The sequence below is a fragment of the Entelurus aequoreus genome, linkage group LG19 (genome assembly GCF_033978785.1).
Source record: "Entelurus aequoreus isolate RoL-2023_Sb linkage group LG19, RoL_Eaeq_v1.1, whole genome shotgun sequence".
In the NCBI taxonomy this organism is placed as follows: Eukaryota; Metazoa; Chordata; class Actinopteri; order Syngnathiformes; family Syngnathidae; genus Entelurus; species Entelurus aequoreus.
Window position 1 is genome coordinate 45,484,101 of NC_084749.1, and position 18,492 is coordinate 45,502,592.

At 40.6% G+C, this 18,492-nt stretch overlaps 1 protein-coding gene across 5 annotated transcripts in view; it reads left to right on the top strand.

Moving 5' to 3' along the window:
• The window catches only part of LOC133635399 (contactin-associated protein-like 4), a 207,247-nt gene that overhangs the window by 101,126 nt on the left and 87,629 nt on the right, over nucleotides 1-18,492 (top strand). For all 5 annotated transcript variants that reach the window (XM_062028564.1, XM_062028565.1, XM_062028566.1 and 2 more), the window contains 3 exons: nucleotides 1,592-1,859; nucleotides 4,037-4,180; nucleotides 13,630-13,801. In XM_062028564.1, coding sequence (XP_061884548.1) covers nucleotides 1,592-1,859; nucleotides 4,037-4,180; nucleotides 13,630-13,801 — 584 coding nt within the window. The remainder of the gene's footprint in view (nucleotides 1-1,591; nucleotides 1,860-4,036; nucleotides 4,181-13,629; nucleotides 13,802-18,492) is intronic.

Consider the following 18,492-nt stretch of genomic DNA (forward strand, 5'->3'; position numbering starts at 1 on the left):
TACAGCGCGATTGCAAAAGCCACAGCAAATACAAAAGCCAGAAAGGAAGTGAGCCACTTGGTCCGTCGGCGAAACGTGTTCGCTGTCACTTAAAGGCCTACTGAAATGATTTTTTTTTTATTTAAACAGGAATAGCAGATCCATTCTATGTGTCATACTTGATCATTTTGCGATATTGCCATATTTTTGCTGAAAGGATTTGGTAGAGAAAATCGACGATAAAGTTCGCAACTTTTGCTCGCTGATAAAAAAAAGCCTTGCCTGTAGCGGAAGTAGCGTGACGTCACAGGAGCTAGTATTCCTCACAATTCCCCGTTGTTTACAATGGAGCGAGAGAGATTCGGACCGAGAAAGTGATGATTACCCCATTAATTTGAGCGAGGATGAAAGATTCGTAGATGAGGAACGTTACAGTGAATGACTTGAGAGACAGTGATGGACGTATCTTTTTTCGCTCTGACCGTAACTTAGGTACAAGCTGGCTCATTGGATTCCACACTCTCCTTTTTCTATTGTGGATCACAGATTTGTATGTTAAACCACCTGGGATACTATATCCTCTTGAAAATGAGAGTCGAGAACGCGAAATGGACATTCAGTGCCTTTTATCTCCACGACAATACATCGGCGAAATGCTTTAGCTACGAGCTAACGTGATAGCATCTTGCTTTAACTGCATATAGAAACAAAAGAAATAAACCCCTGACTGGAAGTATAGATAGAAAATCAACAATACTATTAAACCGTGGACATGTAAATACACGGTTAATGCTTTCCAGGCTGGCGAAGGTTAACAATGTTGTGCTAACGACGCCATTGAAGCTAACTTAGAAACTTAGCAACGGGACCTCACAGAGCTATGCTAAAAACATTAGCTCTCCACCTACGCCAGCCAGCCCTCATCAACACCCGTGCTCACCTGCGTTCCAGCGATCGGCAGAAGGACGAAGGACTTCACCCGATGCGTTTGGCGGCCCGGAGACGTAGGAAGTCAAGGTGAGGTCGGCGGTTAGCGCGGCTAGCGCTCCAACAAAGTCCTCCTGGTTGTGTTGCTGTAGTCCGCTGCTAATACACCGATCCCACCTACAACTGTCTTCTTTGCAGCCTTCATTGTTCATTAAAAAAATTGCAAAAGATGTCCAGAATACTGTGGAATTATGAAATGAAAACAGAGCTTTTTGTATAGGATTCTACGGGGTACCATAACTTCCGTTACTCTGACTTCGTCATGCGCATACGTCATCATACCGTGATGTTTCAGCCGGATATTTCCCGGGAAGTTTTAAAAGTCACTTTTTAAGTTAACCCGGCCGTATTGGCATGTGTTGCAATGTTAAGATTTCATCATTGATATATAAACTATCAGACTGCGTGGTCGCTAGTAGTGGCTTTCAGTAGGCCTTTAATGCGTCTTTATGTTGTTGTGTTGTGGATTCAAGTTGTTGTGTTGCGGCTTTAGTATTTGTTGTGACATTTCTGCCCTAATACTTGATTACAGTAAAACATATATTTCTGAGAGCTCCTCATAAATTACATTGAGTTCCAATTCCATATTTTTGACTTGCTTGTCTTCCTGCCTTTCTTTCCTCAGGGCAATGTGACTTTTTCTTGTGCCGAGCCAGTTTCAGTAGCTGTGACATTCAGCCACTCCCAGAGCTTCCTGCAGATGCTGGGACACACAACAGGGTCATGGGGGCCGGTCGTTATAACTCTACAGTTCCGGACTTGGAACGAGGAGGGACTACTGCTCACCTTTAAGCTTCCGCGGCAGCACAGAACTCTCTGGCTGCACCTGAGTGAAGCTCGACTCTGCCTGCAGATCAATGACACTGGAGGGGCTCTTTTCCAGCTCAGCACAGGTTGGTCACATTCTATTATTTATTTTGAAGTAGTAAAAATAAAAAAATACCTACATCTCTACAAACATTGAATGCATTCTAAACATGTCATTTTGTACATTAAGGAAAGTCTATAGAAAAAAAGTATTAGTCGTGGTCAAAAGTGTACATACACTTGTAAAGAACATCATGTCATGGCTGTCTTGAGTTTCCAATCATTTCTACAACTCTTATTTTTTTGTGATGTAGTGATTGGAGCACATACTTGTTGGTCACAAAAAACATTCATGAAGTTTGCATCTTTTATGAATTTATTATGAGTCTACTGAAAATGTGAGCAAATGTGCTGGGTCAAAAGTATACATACAGCAATGTTAATATTTGCTTACATGTCCCTTGGCAAGTTTACCTGCAATAAGGCACTTTTGGTAGCCATCCACAAGCTTCTGCTGGAATTTCGGACCACTCCTCTTGACAAAATTGGTGCAATTCAGCTAAATGTGTTGCTTTTCTGACATGGACTTGTTTCTTCAGCATTGTCCACATGTTTAAAGTCAAGACTTTGACCACACAACTTTCCTCCAGATTAAACAAAAATGTAACTGTTTGGCCACAATACCCAGCAATATGTTTGAAGGAAAAAAGTGAGGCCTTTAATCCCAGGAACACCAACCCCTACTGTCAAGCATGGTGGTGGTAGTATTATGCTATGGGCCTGTTTTGCTGCCAATGGAACTGGTGCATTACAGAGAGCAAATGGGACCATGAAAAAGGAGGATTACCTCCAAATTCTTCAGGACAAGCTAAAATCATCAGCCCAGAGGTTGGGTCTTGGGCGCAGTCGGGTGTTCCAACAGGACAATGACCCCAAACACACGTCAAAAGTGGTAAAGGAATGGATGAATCAGGCTAGAATGAAGGTTTTAGAATGGCCCTCCCAAAGTCCTGACTTAAATGTGTGGACAATGCTGAAGAAAAAAGTCTGTGTCAGAAAACCAACAAATTTAGCTGAACTGCACCAATTTTGTCAAGAATTTGGAGGTAATCCTCCTTTTTCATTGTCCCATTTACTCTCTGTAAAGCAGCAGTTCCATTGGCAGCAAAACAGGCCCAGAGCATAATACTACCACCACCATGCTTGACGGGAGGCATGGTGTTCCTGTGATTAAAGCCCTCACCTTTTCTCCTCCAAACATATTGCTGGGTATTGTGGCCAAACAGCTCCATTTTTGTTTCATCTGACATCACATGGACAAAGATTAGACCTTCTGGAGGAAAGTTCTGTGGTCAAAGTCTTGACTTAAACGTGTGGACAATGCTGAAGAAACAAGTCCGTGTCAGAAAAGCAACACATTTAGCTGAACTGCACCAATTTTGTCAAGAATTTGGAGGTAATTCTCATTTTTCACTGTCCCATTTACTCTCTGTAAAGCAGCAGTTCCATTGGCAGCAAAACAGGCCCGGAGCATAATACTACCACCACCATGCTTGACGGGAGGCATGGTGTTCCTGGGATTAAAGGCCTTACCTTTTCTCCTCCAAACATATTGCTGGGTATTGTGGCCAAACAGCTCCATTTTTGTTTCATCTGACATCACATGGACAAAGATAAGACCTTCTGGAGGAAACTTCTGTGGTCAAAGTCCTGACTTAAACGTGTGGACAATGCTGAAGAAACAAGTCCATGTCAGAAAACCAACACATTTAGCTGAATTGCACCAATTTTGTCAAGAGGAGTGGTCCGAAATTCCAGCAGAAGCTTGTGGATGGCTACCAAAAGCGCCTTATTGCAGGTAAACTTGCCAAGGGACATGTAAGCAAATATTAACATTGCTGTATGTATACTTTTGACCCTCACATTTGCTCACATTTTCATAATAAATTCATAAAAGAAGCAAACTTCATGAATGTTTTTTGTGAGCAACAAGTATGTGCTCCAATCACTACATCACAAAAAATAAGAGTTGTAGAAATGATTGGAAACTCCAGACAGCCATGACATGATGTTCTTTACAACTGTATGTACACTTTTGACCACCACTGTGTGTGTGTGTGTGTGTGTGTGTGTGTGTGTGTGTGTGTGTGTGTGTGTGTGTGTGTGTGTGTGTGTGTGTGTGTGTGTGTGTGTGTGTGTGTGTGTGTGTGTGTGTGTGTGTGTGTGTGTGTGTGTGTGTGTGTGTGTGTGTGTGTGCTGTCAGGCTCAGGACTGGACGATGGTCAGTGGCATTCAGTGAAGCTGAGTTGCAGACAAGATCATCTGAGCGTCACAGTGGACAAAGATGAAGAAGCCACAGCCAACACTGCAGACATCCCACATTCTGAGGGACCATTTTTCTTTGGGGGTAAGAAAACATGAACGCAGCAATTTTCTCCACAGTATTTCTTTGTCAGTGTCTGCAACAATAAATCAGGTTGTATTCTTTTGTTCCACTTTTTTCATGACAACACGGTTTCAGTGCCAGTAGAGCCAGAAGAATCACATACAGTATGTGCAGGAGACAGAATGACGATAGTCAGGTTTGATTCAATGATGGCTTAAATGTAACAGTCAGTTATTCTTATTTTAATGTCCCTAGTGCTAAACGATCAGCCACCAATCAGTATCGACTGATTTTTGTGAAAAGTACAGTGGTGGTCAAAAGTGTACATACACTTGTAAAGAACATCCTGTCATGGCTGTCTGGAGTTTACAATCATTTCTACAACTCTTATTTTGTTGTGATTGGAGCACATACTTGTTGGTCACAAAAAACATTCATGAAGTTTGCTTCTTTTATGAATTTATTATGAAAATGTGAGCAAATGTGCTAGGTCTTAACATCTTAACACACTACAATGTGTCGGATCAATGTTGATTTGTATTTAAAGACATTTGTATTAGTGGGAAAAAATGCAGCGGGAATATAAAATAATATATATTAACAAAAAGGAGAATCAACCAAATATTTTACGCCCCTCCCTTTGCGGAATACCTTTTAAAGACATCTGCTCTATAACCTGTTGACCTCATTTTTAACAGTAAAATAGTTTTCTGGGTAAAATGTGTTTTTTTTTCATCTGAATAGTTCTGCAAACACACAAGGTTAAAACAAAAATTCCCGCTTGTATTGTCATTGCATTAATTTGATCATCTTTGTTCACGTAACTTATACTGTACTTTAAAGGCCTACTGAAAGCCACTACTACCGACCACAAAGTCTGATAGTTTATATATCAATGATGAAATATTAACATTGCAACACATGCCAATACGGCCGGGTTAACTTATAAAGTGACATTTTAAATTTCCCGCTAAACTTCTGGTTGAAAACTCCTTTGGAGGATGACGTATGCGCGTGACGTAGCCAGTTTAACAGAGGTATGGCTCCCCCATTGAAGCCAATACGAAATAGCTCTGTTTTCATCTCATTATTCCACAGTATTCTGGACATCTGTGTTGGTGAATCTGTTGCAATTTGTTCATTGCATTATGGAGAAAGAAGCTGAGCAAGCAAAGAAGAAAGTTGTCGGTGCCAAGCGGAGTATTTTGCGAGGGAAGTCAGCAACACAACACAGCCGGTGTTTCATTGTTTACATTCCCGAAAGATGCAGTCAAGATCGAAGAACTCGGATAACAGAGACTCTTACCAGGAGGACTTTGACTTCGATACACAGACGCCTGTAGAGAACTGGGACAACACAGACTCTTATCAGGATTACTTTGATTTGGATACACAGACGCAGACGCGGTACCGTGAGTACGCAGCTGCGCTTCCAAACATTTGATCGCTTGCCCGTACGTGCGTGTCACGTACGTAACTTTGGTTAAATATATAAGCTTTATGAACCTTGGGTTAGGTGAACGGTCCTTTGGGCTGAGTGATTGTGTGTGTTGTGCAGGTGTTTGAATTGTGTTGGCGGGTTATATGGACGGGAGCTAGTAGCTAGGAGCTAGCATAACAAACACCTGGGTGTTTTTAAGCGGGATTAATTAGTGGCATATTAAATATAAGCCTGGTTGTGTTGTGGCTAATAGAGTATATATATGTCTTGTGTTTATTTACTGTTGTAGTCATTCCCAGCTGAATATCAGGTCACCCCCGGCTCTCACAGCATCTTCCCTATCTGAATAGCTTCAACTCCCCACTAGTCCTTCACTTGCACTTTCCTCATCCACAAATCTTTCATCCTCGCTCAAATTAATGGGGAAATCGTCGCTTTCTCGGTCCGAATCGCTCTCACTTCTGGCCGCCATCACTGTAAACAATAGGGAACTTTGCGGAAATGTACAATTGACTACGTCACGCTACTTCCGGTAGGGGCAAGGCTTTTTTTTGTCAGATACCAAAAGTTGCGATCTTTATCGTCGTCGTTCTCTACTAAATCCTTTCAGCAAAAATATGGCAATATCGCGAAATGATCAAGTATGACACATAGAATAGATCTGCTATCCCCGTTTAAATAAAAAAAAAAAATTTCAATAGGCCTTTAACCACGTTCAGTACCAAACTGCTGGTTACATTTCATTGCACCGTTTTGGGTGTACAACATTCGTCAATCGTGTTTCTGTTTGACTTACATTTCACAATACCTGTGTAACGTTCCGGTGTTTGTCCGGACCCTGGGGTGCAGAGACAGCAGGCAGGTGCATGAAATGAGGCCTTTTCTGTTAGTGTAAACGCAGGTAACTCCAAAACTAGTAAAATGATAGGAAGGATTGTGACAGGTGTGTCCTGATTGCCAATCAGGAACAGGCGTGGAAGCCAGCGCTGAGACCAGAGGAGTCATGGCAAATGGGGTCAAAGGGGAGAATTAATAAAAATGATAGCAGTAGACAGGAAATGATTTTTAAAAAATACTGCACAATAAACTAATTCTGAAAAAACACAACAACAACAACACAAATATGATGGTAAAAGTGATAGCAAAGAAGCAGTTAGCGAAATAAATGATAATACAGAAATGACAATGAGCATTATTACACTACAAATGGAGCATTACAAATACCAATAGAAATAGCGCTATTGATAATGAACAATACCAATAATTTACCTTTATTATCAACAATACAGTTGTTCAAATGCAACAATACATATACGTAATGATAACTAGAGATACAAAATGTCAGGTTCAAACACTGATGACGTCTATTAAACAGACAATAAGCAAGGAACCATGCAGAGACAGACTTCAATTTAGCTCATGAGGAGAACACATGGAGCTGCACACTTAGTCACAGTCTCGCCCTACACTCTAAGGTACAGCTCCCGCGTCCCTCTATTTATTCAGGAGTTCCCTAGTCAACATCACTGAGGCCGCCTCTAAAAGGAGTGGTCACACATATCATGCAAAGCAGGTCCAGTACGCACAATACGTGACAGAATGTGCTGGGGGCCTTGCGATTTCGCCTTGTCTCTGCTTCGTCCGCGCGCTGTCGTCTTATCTTCGTTGAGGTCCTTGAAGTCCTCGGCTGTTAGCGGGCTAAAACAAAGATAACATCTGCGGCCGAGGCCACCCCTCAGACAAGAAGTTTTGTCCTTGCACAGATAGAAAAGTCTAACTTGAGCACAACAGCTAATAACTACAGCAATGGACTTTAAGCATGCTAAAGTTGTGTGATAATATATATATACATCCAATCCAATCCACTTTATTTATATAGCACATTTACACAACAAGAATGTTTCCAAAGTGCTGCACAGCCATGTTAAAAACAATATTAAAAACGATATTAAAAATAATATTATGCTACACCAATGACTGAATAAAAACAAAGAATAAATAAATAGAAAACCAATACAGAGACAATATAAAAAATAAATATGATTAAAAACGATTTTAAAGGGTTTACATGATTATTCTAACACAAATAATGCAGAAAAATGGAGGGGAATAAAGAGAAGCAACCTATATTAACCTTGTAGATTGTTATAGTAACAATAGGTTAAGCTTCGTCATGACACATTTACTTGTTTTTGGCACAAAAGGGTAAGCATATCCTCCTGAGAACCAGTGTATGGTGCAGTGGACATGTGTAATGCTGACAAAATAGACCAAAATGTCCACTGCAGGGGACGCTGGTTTCCGGGAGGATTATATTGCACAAAGTGTAATAAAGTACAATAGTCCATCTGATTTGCATGAATGCGAAAAAGTAAATAATAAAGCAATTAAATATCCCAGTCACGAGGAAGCTCCCGCCGTCACTCTATTTGAGCAGCTTTAAATTTCAAGTGCTAATAAACAATGAATCATATCTCCCTTCTTTTCTGCTGGGAGCTGTCAAAGCTGCAACTAATGGCCTGACTGTAATTAGAGTAACGTAGAGCCTGGAGCTAGAATAACCACGACTATCTGGCTGAGGACGACTACCTTCAGCCTGGAAGTTATATCTGATAGATTTGTTTGTTTACTCGGTGGCAAAGGGTGAAGTTGGAACATATTGAAGGCTACAACCAGTTTGAAAGTAAACCCAAATAACACAAGGAATGTTTATTTTGCTCATAAATCATAAAGTAGTCACTCTCTCTCTCTCTAGCATTCCGATACACGGGTGAATGCAAATACATTTACAGTGTAGGATAGATACACGTGTAGAAAAGGAGGATTCTGCTAAATGTAAATCCATCCATCCATCTTCTTCCGCTTATCCGAAGTCAGGTCGCGGGGGCAGCAGCCTAAGCAGGGAAGCCCAGACTTTCCTCTCCCCAGCCACTTCATCCAACTCTTCCCGGGGGATCCCGAGGCGTTCCCAGGCCAGCCGGGAGACATAGTCTCCCCAACGTGTCTTGGGTCCTCCCCTTGGCCTCCTACCGGTCAGACGTGCCCTTAACACCTCCCTAGGTGACCTGACCAGATGCCCGAACCACCTCGATCTGGCTCCTCTCCATGTGGAGGAGCAGCGGCTTTACTTTGAGTTCTTCCCGGATGACAGAGCTTCTCACCCTATCTCTAAGGGAGAGACCCGCCACCCGGCGGAGGAAACTCATTTGGGCCGCTTGTACCCGTGATCTTGTCCTTTTGGTCATGACCCAAAGCTCATGACCATAGATCGACCGGTATATTGAGAGCTTTGCCTTCCGGCTCAGCTCCTTCTTCACCACAACGGATCGATACAGCGTCCGCATTACTGAAGACGCCATACCGATCCGCCTGTCGATCTCACAAACCACTCTTTCCCCACTCGTGAACAAGACTCCGAGGTACTTGAACTCCTCCACTTGGGGCAGGGTCTCTTCCCCAAACCCGGAGATGGCACTCCACCCTTTTCGGCCGGTTGTACCCATGATCTTGTCCTTTTGGGCATAACCCAAAGCTTATGACCATAGGTGAGGATGGGAACGTAGATCGACCAGTAAATTGAGAGCTTTGCCTTCCGGCTCAGCTCCTTCTTCTCCACAACGGATCGATACAGCGTCCGCATTACTGAAGACGCCGCACCGATCCGCCTGTCGATCTCACCATCCACTCTTCCCTCACTCGTGAACAAGACTCCGAGGTACTTGAACTCCTCCACTTGGGGCAGGGTCTCCTCCCCAACCCGGAGATGGCACTCCACCCTTTTCCGGGCGAAAACCATGGACTCGGACTTGGAGGTGCTGATTCCCATCCCAGTCGCTTCACACTCTGCTGCGAACCGATCCAGTGAGAGCTGAAGATCCTGGCCAGATGAAGCCATCAGGACCACATCATCTGCAAAAAGCAGAGACCTAATCCTGCAGCCACCAAACCGGATCCCCTCAACGTCCTGACTGCGCCTAGAAATTCTGTCCATAAAAGTTCAGAACAGAAGGGGTGACAAAGGGCAGCCTTGGCGGAGTCCAACCCTCACTGGAAACGTGTCCGACTTACTGCTGGCAATGCGGACCAAGCTCTGACACTGATCATACTGGGAGCGGACCGCCACAATCAGACAGTCCCATACCCCATACTGTCTGAGCACTCCCCACAGGACACAGTCCAATGCCTTCTCCAAGTCCACAAAGCACATGTAGACTGGTTGGGCAAACTCCCATGCACCCTCCAGGACCCTGCCGAGAGTATAGAGCTGGTCCACTAACTGTGTAGAAATATATATTATATCATTTTAATCCTAGAAGAGCTCTCTGCAGAGATAATGCCAACAGGCCACATTTTCACTACCTTTGATCCGGTGTTCTGTCAATGTGTGCTACCTATTGATGTTTCCTACCCAACGCTACTGAGCATCAGAATCAGAATCAGAAATACTTGAATAATCCCAGAGGGTAAATTAAGATTTTCAGCACAATCCCATTCAAGAACAGGATCAAACATTACAAGGAGACAGAACAGGATCGCTGATGGCTCTGCCAACTTCCGGCGTACCATACAAAAAAGGTGAGGAAATAGGTAAACGCTGGGTAGGAAGTTTGGGGGGTTGAGAAAGAAAAAATATTCAGTCCAAGCCTTTGACTCTGGAGAGGGAGTCCAGACTGAGGCCACAGAAAAAAAAACCTCATAGCCATAGCACACATAAACATTTGTGTAAGAGGGAAACATCAAAGAACACAAAGGACATTAAAAGAGCAGACACTTCTACATACAGCTACAAAAGTAAAACAGCAACAAAAAAAAAACATATACACTGGTGGCCTCTACGGTGTTCCACGCCATCGTCTGCAGGGGTGGGGGGAGCATGGCCAGAGACAGGAGCAGACCCAACAAAGCAACCGAGAGAGCCGACTCCACCCTCGGCCGCCCACCAACTCTCGGCCAGTGTCCAGTCCGCATGGATGAGCGAGGACGCGTCCGAGTAGACCGAGGTGTCCGATACCTGCTCAATTCAGCCAAGACACTGTGGAGCTTGTCCGTCCCGCAGCCCTGTCTCTTCATCCGCATCTCCTCCAGTCTCTCCAAACTGACTATGGTGTGGCAGAGACCCAGCAGCTGGTCTCCATGGCCAAAAGGCTCCCGGGAGGTGGATCCAGAAGTTCACAAAAAAGCACCGCAGAAGTCACGGAAGTGCCACCCCTTGTCACACAGTCCCAAAGGGTCCCCCACCAAAAGGCAAAAAAAATAAATAATAATAATTATATATATATATATATATATGTATATATATATATATATATATATATATATATATATACATATATATATATATATATATATATATATATATATATATATATATATATATATATATATATATATATATATATATATATATATATATATATTAGGGGTTTGGGAAAAAAATCGATTCAAATTCGAATCGCGATTCTCACGTTGTGCGATTCAGAATCGATTCTCATTTTTTAAAAATCAATTTTTTTAATTTAAATTTTTTTAAATTTTTTCTTTGTGTTTATTTTTATTTTTTTATTTTTTTATTTATTTATTTTTTTTAAAAATTAATTAATTGGTGTGGCAGAGACCCAGCAGCTGGTGTCCATGGCCAAAAGGCTCCCGGGAGGTGGATCCAGAAGTTCACAAAAAAGCACCGCAGAAGTCACGGAATTGCCACCCATAGTCACACAGTCCCAAAGGGTCCCCCACCAAAAGGCAAAAAAAAAAAAAAATATATATATATATATATATATATATATATATATATATATATATATATATATATATATATATATATATATATATATATATATATATTAGGGGTGTGGGAAAAAATCGATTCAAATTCGAATCGCGATTCTGACGTTGTGCGATTCAGAATCGATTCTCATTTTTTTAAAATCAATTTTTTTTAATTTTAATTTTTTACAATTTTTTATTTGTGTTTATTTATTTTATTTTTTTAAATTTTATTTTATTTTATTTTATTATTTTATTTTTTTTATTTTTTAAATTAATCAGTCCAACAAAACAATACACAGCAATACCATAACAATGCAATCCAATTCCAAAAGCAAACCCGACCCAGCAACACTCAGAAGTGCAATAAACAGAGCAATTGAGAGGAGACACAAACACCACACAGAACAAACCAAAAGTAGGGAAACAAAAATGAATATTATCAACAACAGTATCAATATTAGTTACAATTTCAACATAGCAGTGATTAAAAATCCCTCATTGACATTATCATTAGACATTTATAAAAAAAAAAAAAGAACAATAGTGTGACAGTGGCTTACACTTGCATCGCATCTCATAAGCTTGACAACACACTGTGTCCAATATTTCCACAAAGATAAAATAAGTCATATTTTTGCTTCATTTAATAGTTGAAACAAATGTACATTATTGCAATCAGTTGATAAAACATTGTCCTTTACAATTATAAAAGCTTTTTACAAAAATCTACTACTCTGCTTGCATGTCAGCAGACTGGGGTAGATCCTGCTGAAATCTATGTATTTCATCAATAGACAATCCTTTTGAATCGGGAAAATATCGTTTTTGAATCGAGAATCGTGATGAATTGAAAAGAAAATCAATCGTGACCCCAAGAATCGATATTGAATCGAATCGTGGGACACCCACAAATTCACAGCACTAGTGTGTATATATATATATATATATATATATATATATATATATATATATATATATATATATATATATATATATATATATATATATATATATATATATATATATATATATATATATATATATAAACAAGAGGGAAACACAAAAGGATACAGCGGCGGCATCTTGGAAAAAAGAGGGTTTAAATAAATAAATAAATGCCAACATTCACACTAGGGATGAGCGATACCACACTTTTAGGATTCGATACGATACCGATACTTTTTCTTGCATTTTCATCGATACCGATACCGATACCATTAATTTCTTATTGGCAATTTTTGTCAGTCAAAAATATTATTATTATTATTATTTAAGACAACTCACAAGACAAATACAGGCCATTTACACCACATGTATTGTGGTCAATATATAATAAAAGTAAAATTAAAATAAATAACATAAATATGAAAAATAAATTAAATATTATATATAATAATAATTTTAATTATATATAATAATAATTAGATATTAAGGCTTTCCAATTAACTGTCAAATCCGAATCGCAAGAAGCTGCAGTTATTTTTTAAAGTTTGTGATATAATTAGCAATTAATGAAATAGGCTAATGTTTTTGAAATGTAAGAAATCATGTTACAGATTAAAACCAAAATCACATTCAATCATATATTTCAAGATTTTCTTGGAAAAAAAATAAAACTGTAATGCAAAGATGAAGAATCTCCAAATTGTATCTCTTTCTTATCTTGTTTTAAATACTCAAGCAATTTTCAACTAACAGTAAATTCCCCTGTGTGGAAATTATTTGAATTTAGGATAATCATTTAAACAAAAATATTCAGTAAAAAAATGAAATAAACAATGCCTGACACTGGATATGCCTGGCTGCATCGCTGTCGGCTGGCTGTGTGTGTGTTGCACGTTGACCACGCTCATTCGCTGTCTCCTGTCACGTGACTGGGCCAGCTCTATACTCTGCCAGGTACAGCCGTGTCCCAGCACATAGGAAGTTAAGTAAGTCTTCAAAAACATCTGAAAGTGATGCTTGCACCCCCCACACGCCGTTTTTTTGGTTTATATCGATACTTTTTTCAGAAAAGTGATCCCAAATGAGTAGCGTGTGATACCACAGGATCGATACCACAGGATCGATACGCACATCCCTAATTCACACACTTACGCATCAAGAAGCTTCTCAGGTCATTTACTCAGTATGTTTCAGTGTTGACTACGGCCATTTAGCACTCTCAGATAGTTTATGTAAATGAGTTTAAATCTGCAGTGCAAAGTGAAGTGAAAATATGTACGCCATTAACTGGATTGTCATCCATGTCGTCCCTCAGGCTGCCCTCCGCCGGGTGGGAATGACAATTGCAGGAACCCCTTCAGAACCTTCCAGGGATGTATGCGCCTCTTGACTCTGGATCAGCAACACGTGGACTTCCTCACTTTGCAGCAAAGGCGGATGGGAAATTATAGCCACTTGCAGATTGACATGTGCGACATTATTGACAGGTAAGTCTACAAAATGAAGATATTACACTTGCCTCGCAAAATCAAGCCACAAAAAACAAAATAAAACAAAAATATCAAATCTCACGTCAATCAGGGAAAAAAAATAATGCAGAATTTAAAAATAATTCACATTTTATTGTCTTTTAAAGGCCTACTGAAAGCCACTACTAGCGACCACGCAGTCTGATAGTTTATATATCAATGATGAAATCTTAACATTGCAACACATGCCAATACAGCCGGGTTAACTTATAAAGTGACATTTTAAAATTCCCGGGAAATATCCGGCTGAAACATCGCGGTATGATGACGTATGCGCGTGACGAAGTCCGAGTAACGGAAGTTGTGGTACCCCGTAGAATCCTATACAAAAAGCTGTGTTTTCATTTCATAATTCCACAGTATTCTGGACATCTTTTGCAATTTGTTTAATGAACAATGAAGGCTGCAAAGAAGACAGTTGTAGGTGGGATCGGTGTATTAGCAGCGGACTACAGCAACACAACCAGGAGGACTTTGTTGGAGCGCTAGCCGCCGACTTCACCTTGACTTCCTACGTCTCCGGGCCGCCAAACGCATCGGGTGAAGTCCTTCGTCCTTCTGCCGATCGCTGGAACGCAGGTGAGCACGGGTGTTGATGAGCAAATGAGGGCTGGCTGGCGTAGGTGGAGAGCTAATGTTTTTAGCATAGCTCTGTGCAGTCCGGTTGCTAAGTTAGCTTCAATGGCGTCGTTAGCACAGCATTGTTAACCTTCGCCAGCCTGGAAAGCATTAACCGTGTATTTACATGTCCACGGTTTAATAGTATTGTTGATTTTCTATCTATCCTTCCAGTCAGGGCTTTATTTCTTTTGTTTCTATATGCAGTTAAAGCACGATGCTATCACGTTAGCTCGTAGCTAAAGCATTTCGCCGATGTATTGTCGTGGAGATAAAAGGCACTGAATGTCCATTTCGCGTTCTCGACTCTCATTTTCAAGAGGATATAGTATCCCAGGTGGTTTAAAATACAAATCTGTGATCCACAATAGAAAAAGGAGAGTGTGGAATCCAATGAGCCAGCTTGTACCTAAGTTACGGTCAGAGCGAAAAAAGATACGTCCTGCACTGCCTCTCAAGTCCTTCAAGGTAACGTTCCTCATCTACGAATCTTTCATCCTCGCTCAAATTAATGGGGTAATCATCACTTTCTCGGTCCGAATCTCTCTCGCTCCATTGTAAACAACGGGGAATTGTGAGGAATACTAGCTCCTGTGATGTCACGCTACTTCCGCTACAGGCAAGGCTTTTTTTTTATCAGCGACCAAAAGTTGCGAACTTTATCGTCGATTTTCTCTACTAAATCCTTTCAGCAAAAATATGGCAGTATCGCGAAATGATCAAGTATGACACATAGAATGGATCTGCTATTCCCGTTTAAATAAAAAAAAAATCATTTCAGTAGGCCTTTAAGTTCAAGCAAACATATGTTGCTTGTTAAACTTAATAATTAAGTTAACCTAATAAAATGCTGGTTATTAAAGTTAAAGTACCAATGATTGTCACACCCACACTAGGTGTGGTGAAATGTGTACTCTGCATTTGACCCATCGCCCTTGATCACCCCCTGGGAGGTGAGGGGAGCAGTGAGCAGCAGCGGTGGCCGCGCCCAGGAATCATTTTTGGTGATTTAACCCCCAATTCCAACCCGTGATGCTGAGTGCCAAGCAGGGAGGTATTGGGTCCCATTTTTTATAGTCTTTGGTATGACTCGGCCGGGGTTTGAACTCACAACCTACCCATCTCAGGGCGGACACTCTAACCACTAGGCCACTGAGCAGGTTAGTAAAAATAATAAGTACATTAAAATAAATAAAATAAGTGTGATATTAATACGGGTGTTTTTTTTTGTTTTTTTACCAAATGGTAAAAAAAAAAAAACCTGAGCGGGACAAGCGGTAGAAAATGGATGAATGGATGAACGTTTGGACATTTTTGCCATAGTAAATAGGCATAGTCATGGAATATACAAACAACACATTACATTAAGGTTGTCTTCATGACTCAGTAAACAATGCTGTCAAATTCAAGTATATTTCTTGTCAGATTTTTTTTATTTTTATACTTATTTAAATAACATTTGTTGTATTTTTTTTCCAGCTCATCTTCTATCATCACACAGTTCACTCAGTTATAGGGTGTTGTGGTGTAGAATCAGCACCTTGGAGAGGTTCAAAACCTGGTGCCCTAATAAAAGTAGGCCAGGGATATTGAACAGGCGGCCTGAAGTCCATCCATCCAGCCATTCCTCATTTAATGACTTCAGGTTGGCCCACCTGTTAAGATTACAATTTGGGTATGACTAACATTTTTGCACCATTCCTAAAGATAGCGTAGAACCAAGGTTACGTTGTTGTTGTGTGTCCACCCGTGCCCCGTGATTGTCTTGGTCCAGGGTGTTACCCAAAGTCAGTTAGGGACTACAATGTGTTTAGAAAATGATAATCAGAGGTTACACTTTCACCTGCAAAAGGAATAACTGGATGTCAATCAATCAATCAATCAATCAATCAATCAATCAATCAATCAATCAAAATTCATTTATATAGCCCTAAATCTCAACTGTCTCAAAGGGCTGCACAAGCCACAATGACATCCTCTGCTCAGATCCATAGTGGATCTAACATAATAGTGTGAGAGTCCAGTCCATAGTGGATCTAACATAATAGTGTGAGAGTCCAGTCCATAGTGGATCTAACATAATAATGTGAGAGTCCAGTCCATAGTGGATCTAACATAATAGTGTGAGAGTCCAGTCCGTAGTGGATCTAACATAATATTGTGAGAGTCCAGTCCATAGTGGATCTAACATAATAGTGTGAGAGTCCAGTCCATAGTGGATCTAACAGAATAGTGTGAGAGTCCAGTCCATAGTGGATCTAACATAATATTGTGAGAGTCCAGTCCATAGTGGATCTAACAGAATAGTGTGAGAGTCCAGTCCATAGTGGATCTAACATAATAGTGTGAGAGTCCAGTCCATAGTGGATCTAACATAATAGTGTGAGAGTCCAGTCCATAGTGGATCTAACATAATAATGTGAGAGTCCAGTCCATAGTGGATCTAACATAATAGTGTGAGAGTCCAGTCCGTAGTGGATCTAACATAATATTGTGAGAGTCCAGTCCATAGTGGATCTAACATAATAGTGTGAGAGTCCAGTCCATAGTGGATCTAACATAATAGTGTGAGAGTCCAGTCCATAGTGGATCTAACATAATAATGTGAGAGTCCAGTCCATAGTGGATCTAACATAATAGTGTGAGAGTCCAGTCCGTAGTGGATCTAACATAATATTGTGAGAGTCCAGTCCATAGTGGATCTAACATAATAGTGAGAGTCCAGTCCATAGTGGATCTAACAAAATAGTGTGAGAGTCCAGTCCATAGTGGATCTAACATAATAGTGTGAGAGTCCAGTCCATAGTGGATCTAACATAATAGTGTGAGAGTCCAGTCCATAGTGGATCTAACATAATAATGTGAGAGTCCAGTCCATAGTGGATCTAACATAATAGTGTGAGAGTCCAGTCCGTAGTGGATCTAACATAATAGTGTGAGAGTCCAGTCCATAGTGGATCTAACATAATAGTGTGAGAGTCCAGTCCATAGTGGATCTAACATAATAGTGAGAGTCCAGTCCGTAGTGGATCTAACATAATATTGTGAGAGTCCAGTCCGTAGTGGATCTAACATAATAGTGTCAGAGTCCAGTCCATAGTGGATCTAACATAATAGTGTGAGAGTCCAGTCCATAGTGGATCTAACATAATAGTGTGAGAGTCCAGTCCATAGTGGATCTAACATAATATAGTGAGAGTCCAGTCTATAGTGGATCTAACATAATAGTGAGAGTCCAGTCCATAGTGGATCTAACATAATAGTGAGGGAGTCCAGTCCATAGTGGATCTAACATAATAGTGTGAGAGTCCAGTCCATAGTGGATCTAACATAATAGTGTGAGAGTCCAGTCCATAGTGGATCTAACATAATAGTGTGAGAGTCCAGTCCATAGTGGATCTAACATAATAGTGAGAGTCCAGTCCATAGTGGATCTAACATAATATTGTGAGAGTCCAGTCCGTAGTGGATCTAACATAATAGTGTGAGAGTCCAGTCCATAGTGGATCTAACATAATAGTGTGAGAGTCCAGTCCATAGTGGATCTAACATAATAGTGTGAGAGTCCAGTCCATAGTGGATCTAACATAATATAGTGAGAGTCCAGTCTATAGTGGATCTAACATAATAGTGAGAGTCCAGTCCATAGTGGATCTAACATAATAGTGAGGGAGTCCAGTCCATAGTGGATCTAACATAATAGTGTGAGAGTCCAGTCCATAGTGGATCTAACATAATAGTGTGAGAGTCCAGTCCATAGTGGATCTAACATAATAGTGTGAGAGTCCAGTCCATAGTGGATCTAACATAATAGTGTGAGAGTCCAGTCCATAGTGGATCTAACATAATAGTGTTAGAGTCCAGTCCATAGTGGATCTAACATAATAGTGTGAGAGTCCAGTCCATAGTGGATCTAACATATTAGTGTGAGAGTCCAGTCTATAGTGGATCTAACATAATAGTGTGAGAGTCCAGTCCATAGTGGATCTAACATAATAGTGTGAGAGTCCAGTCCATAGTGGATCTAACAT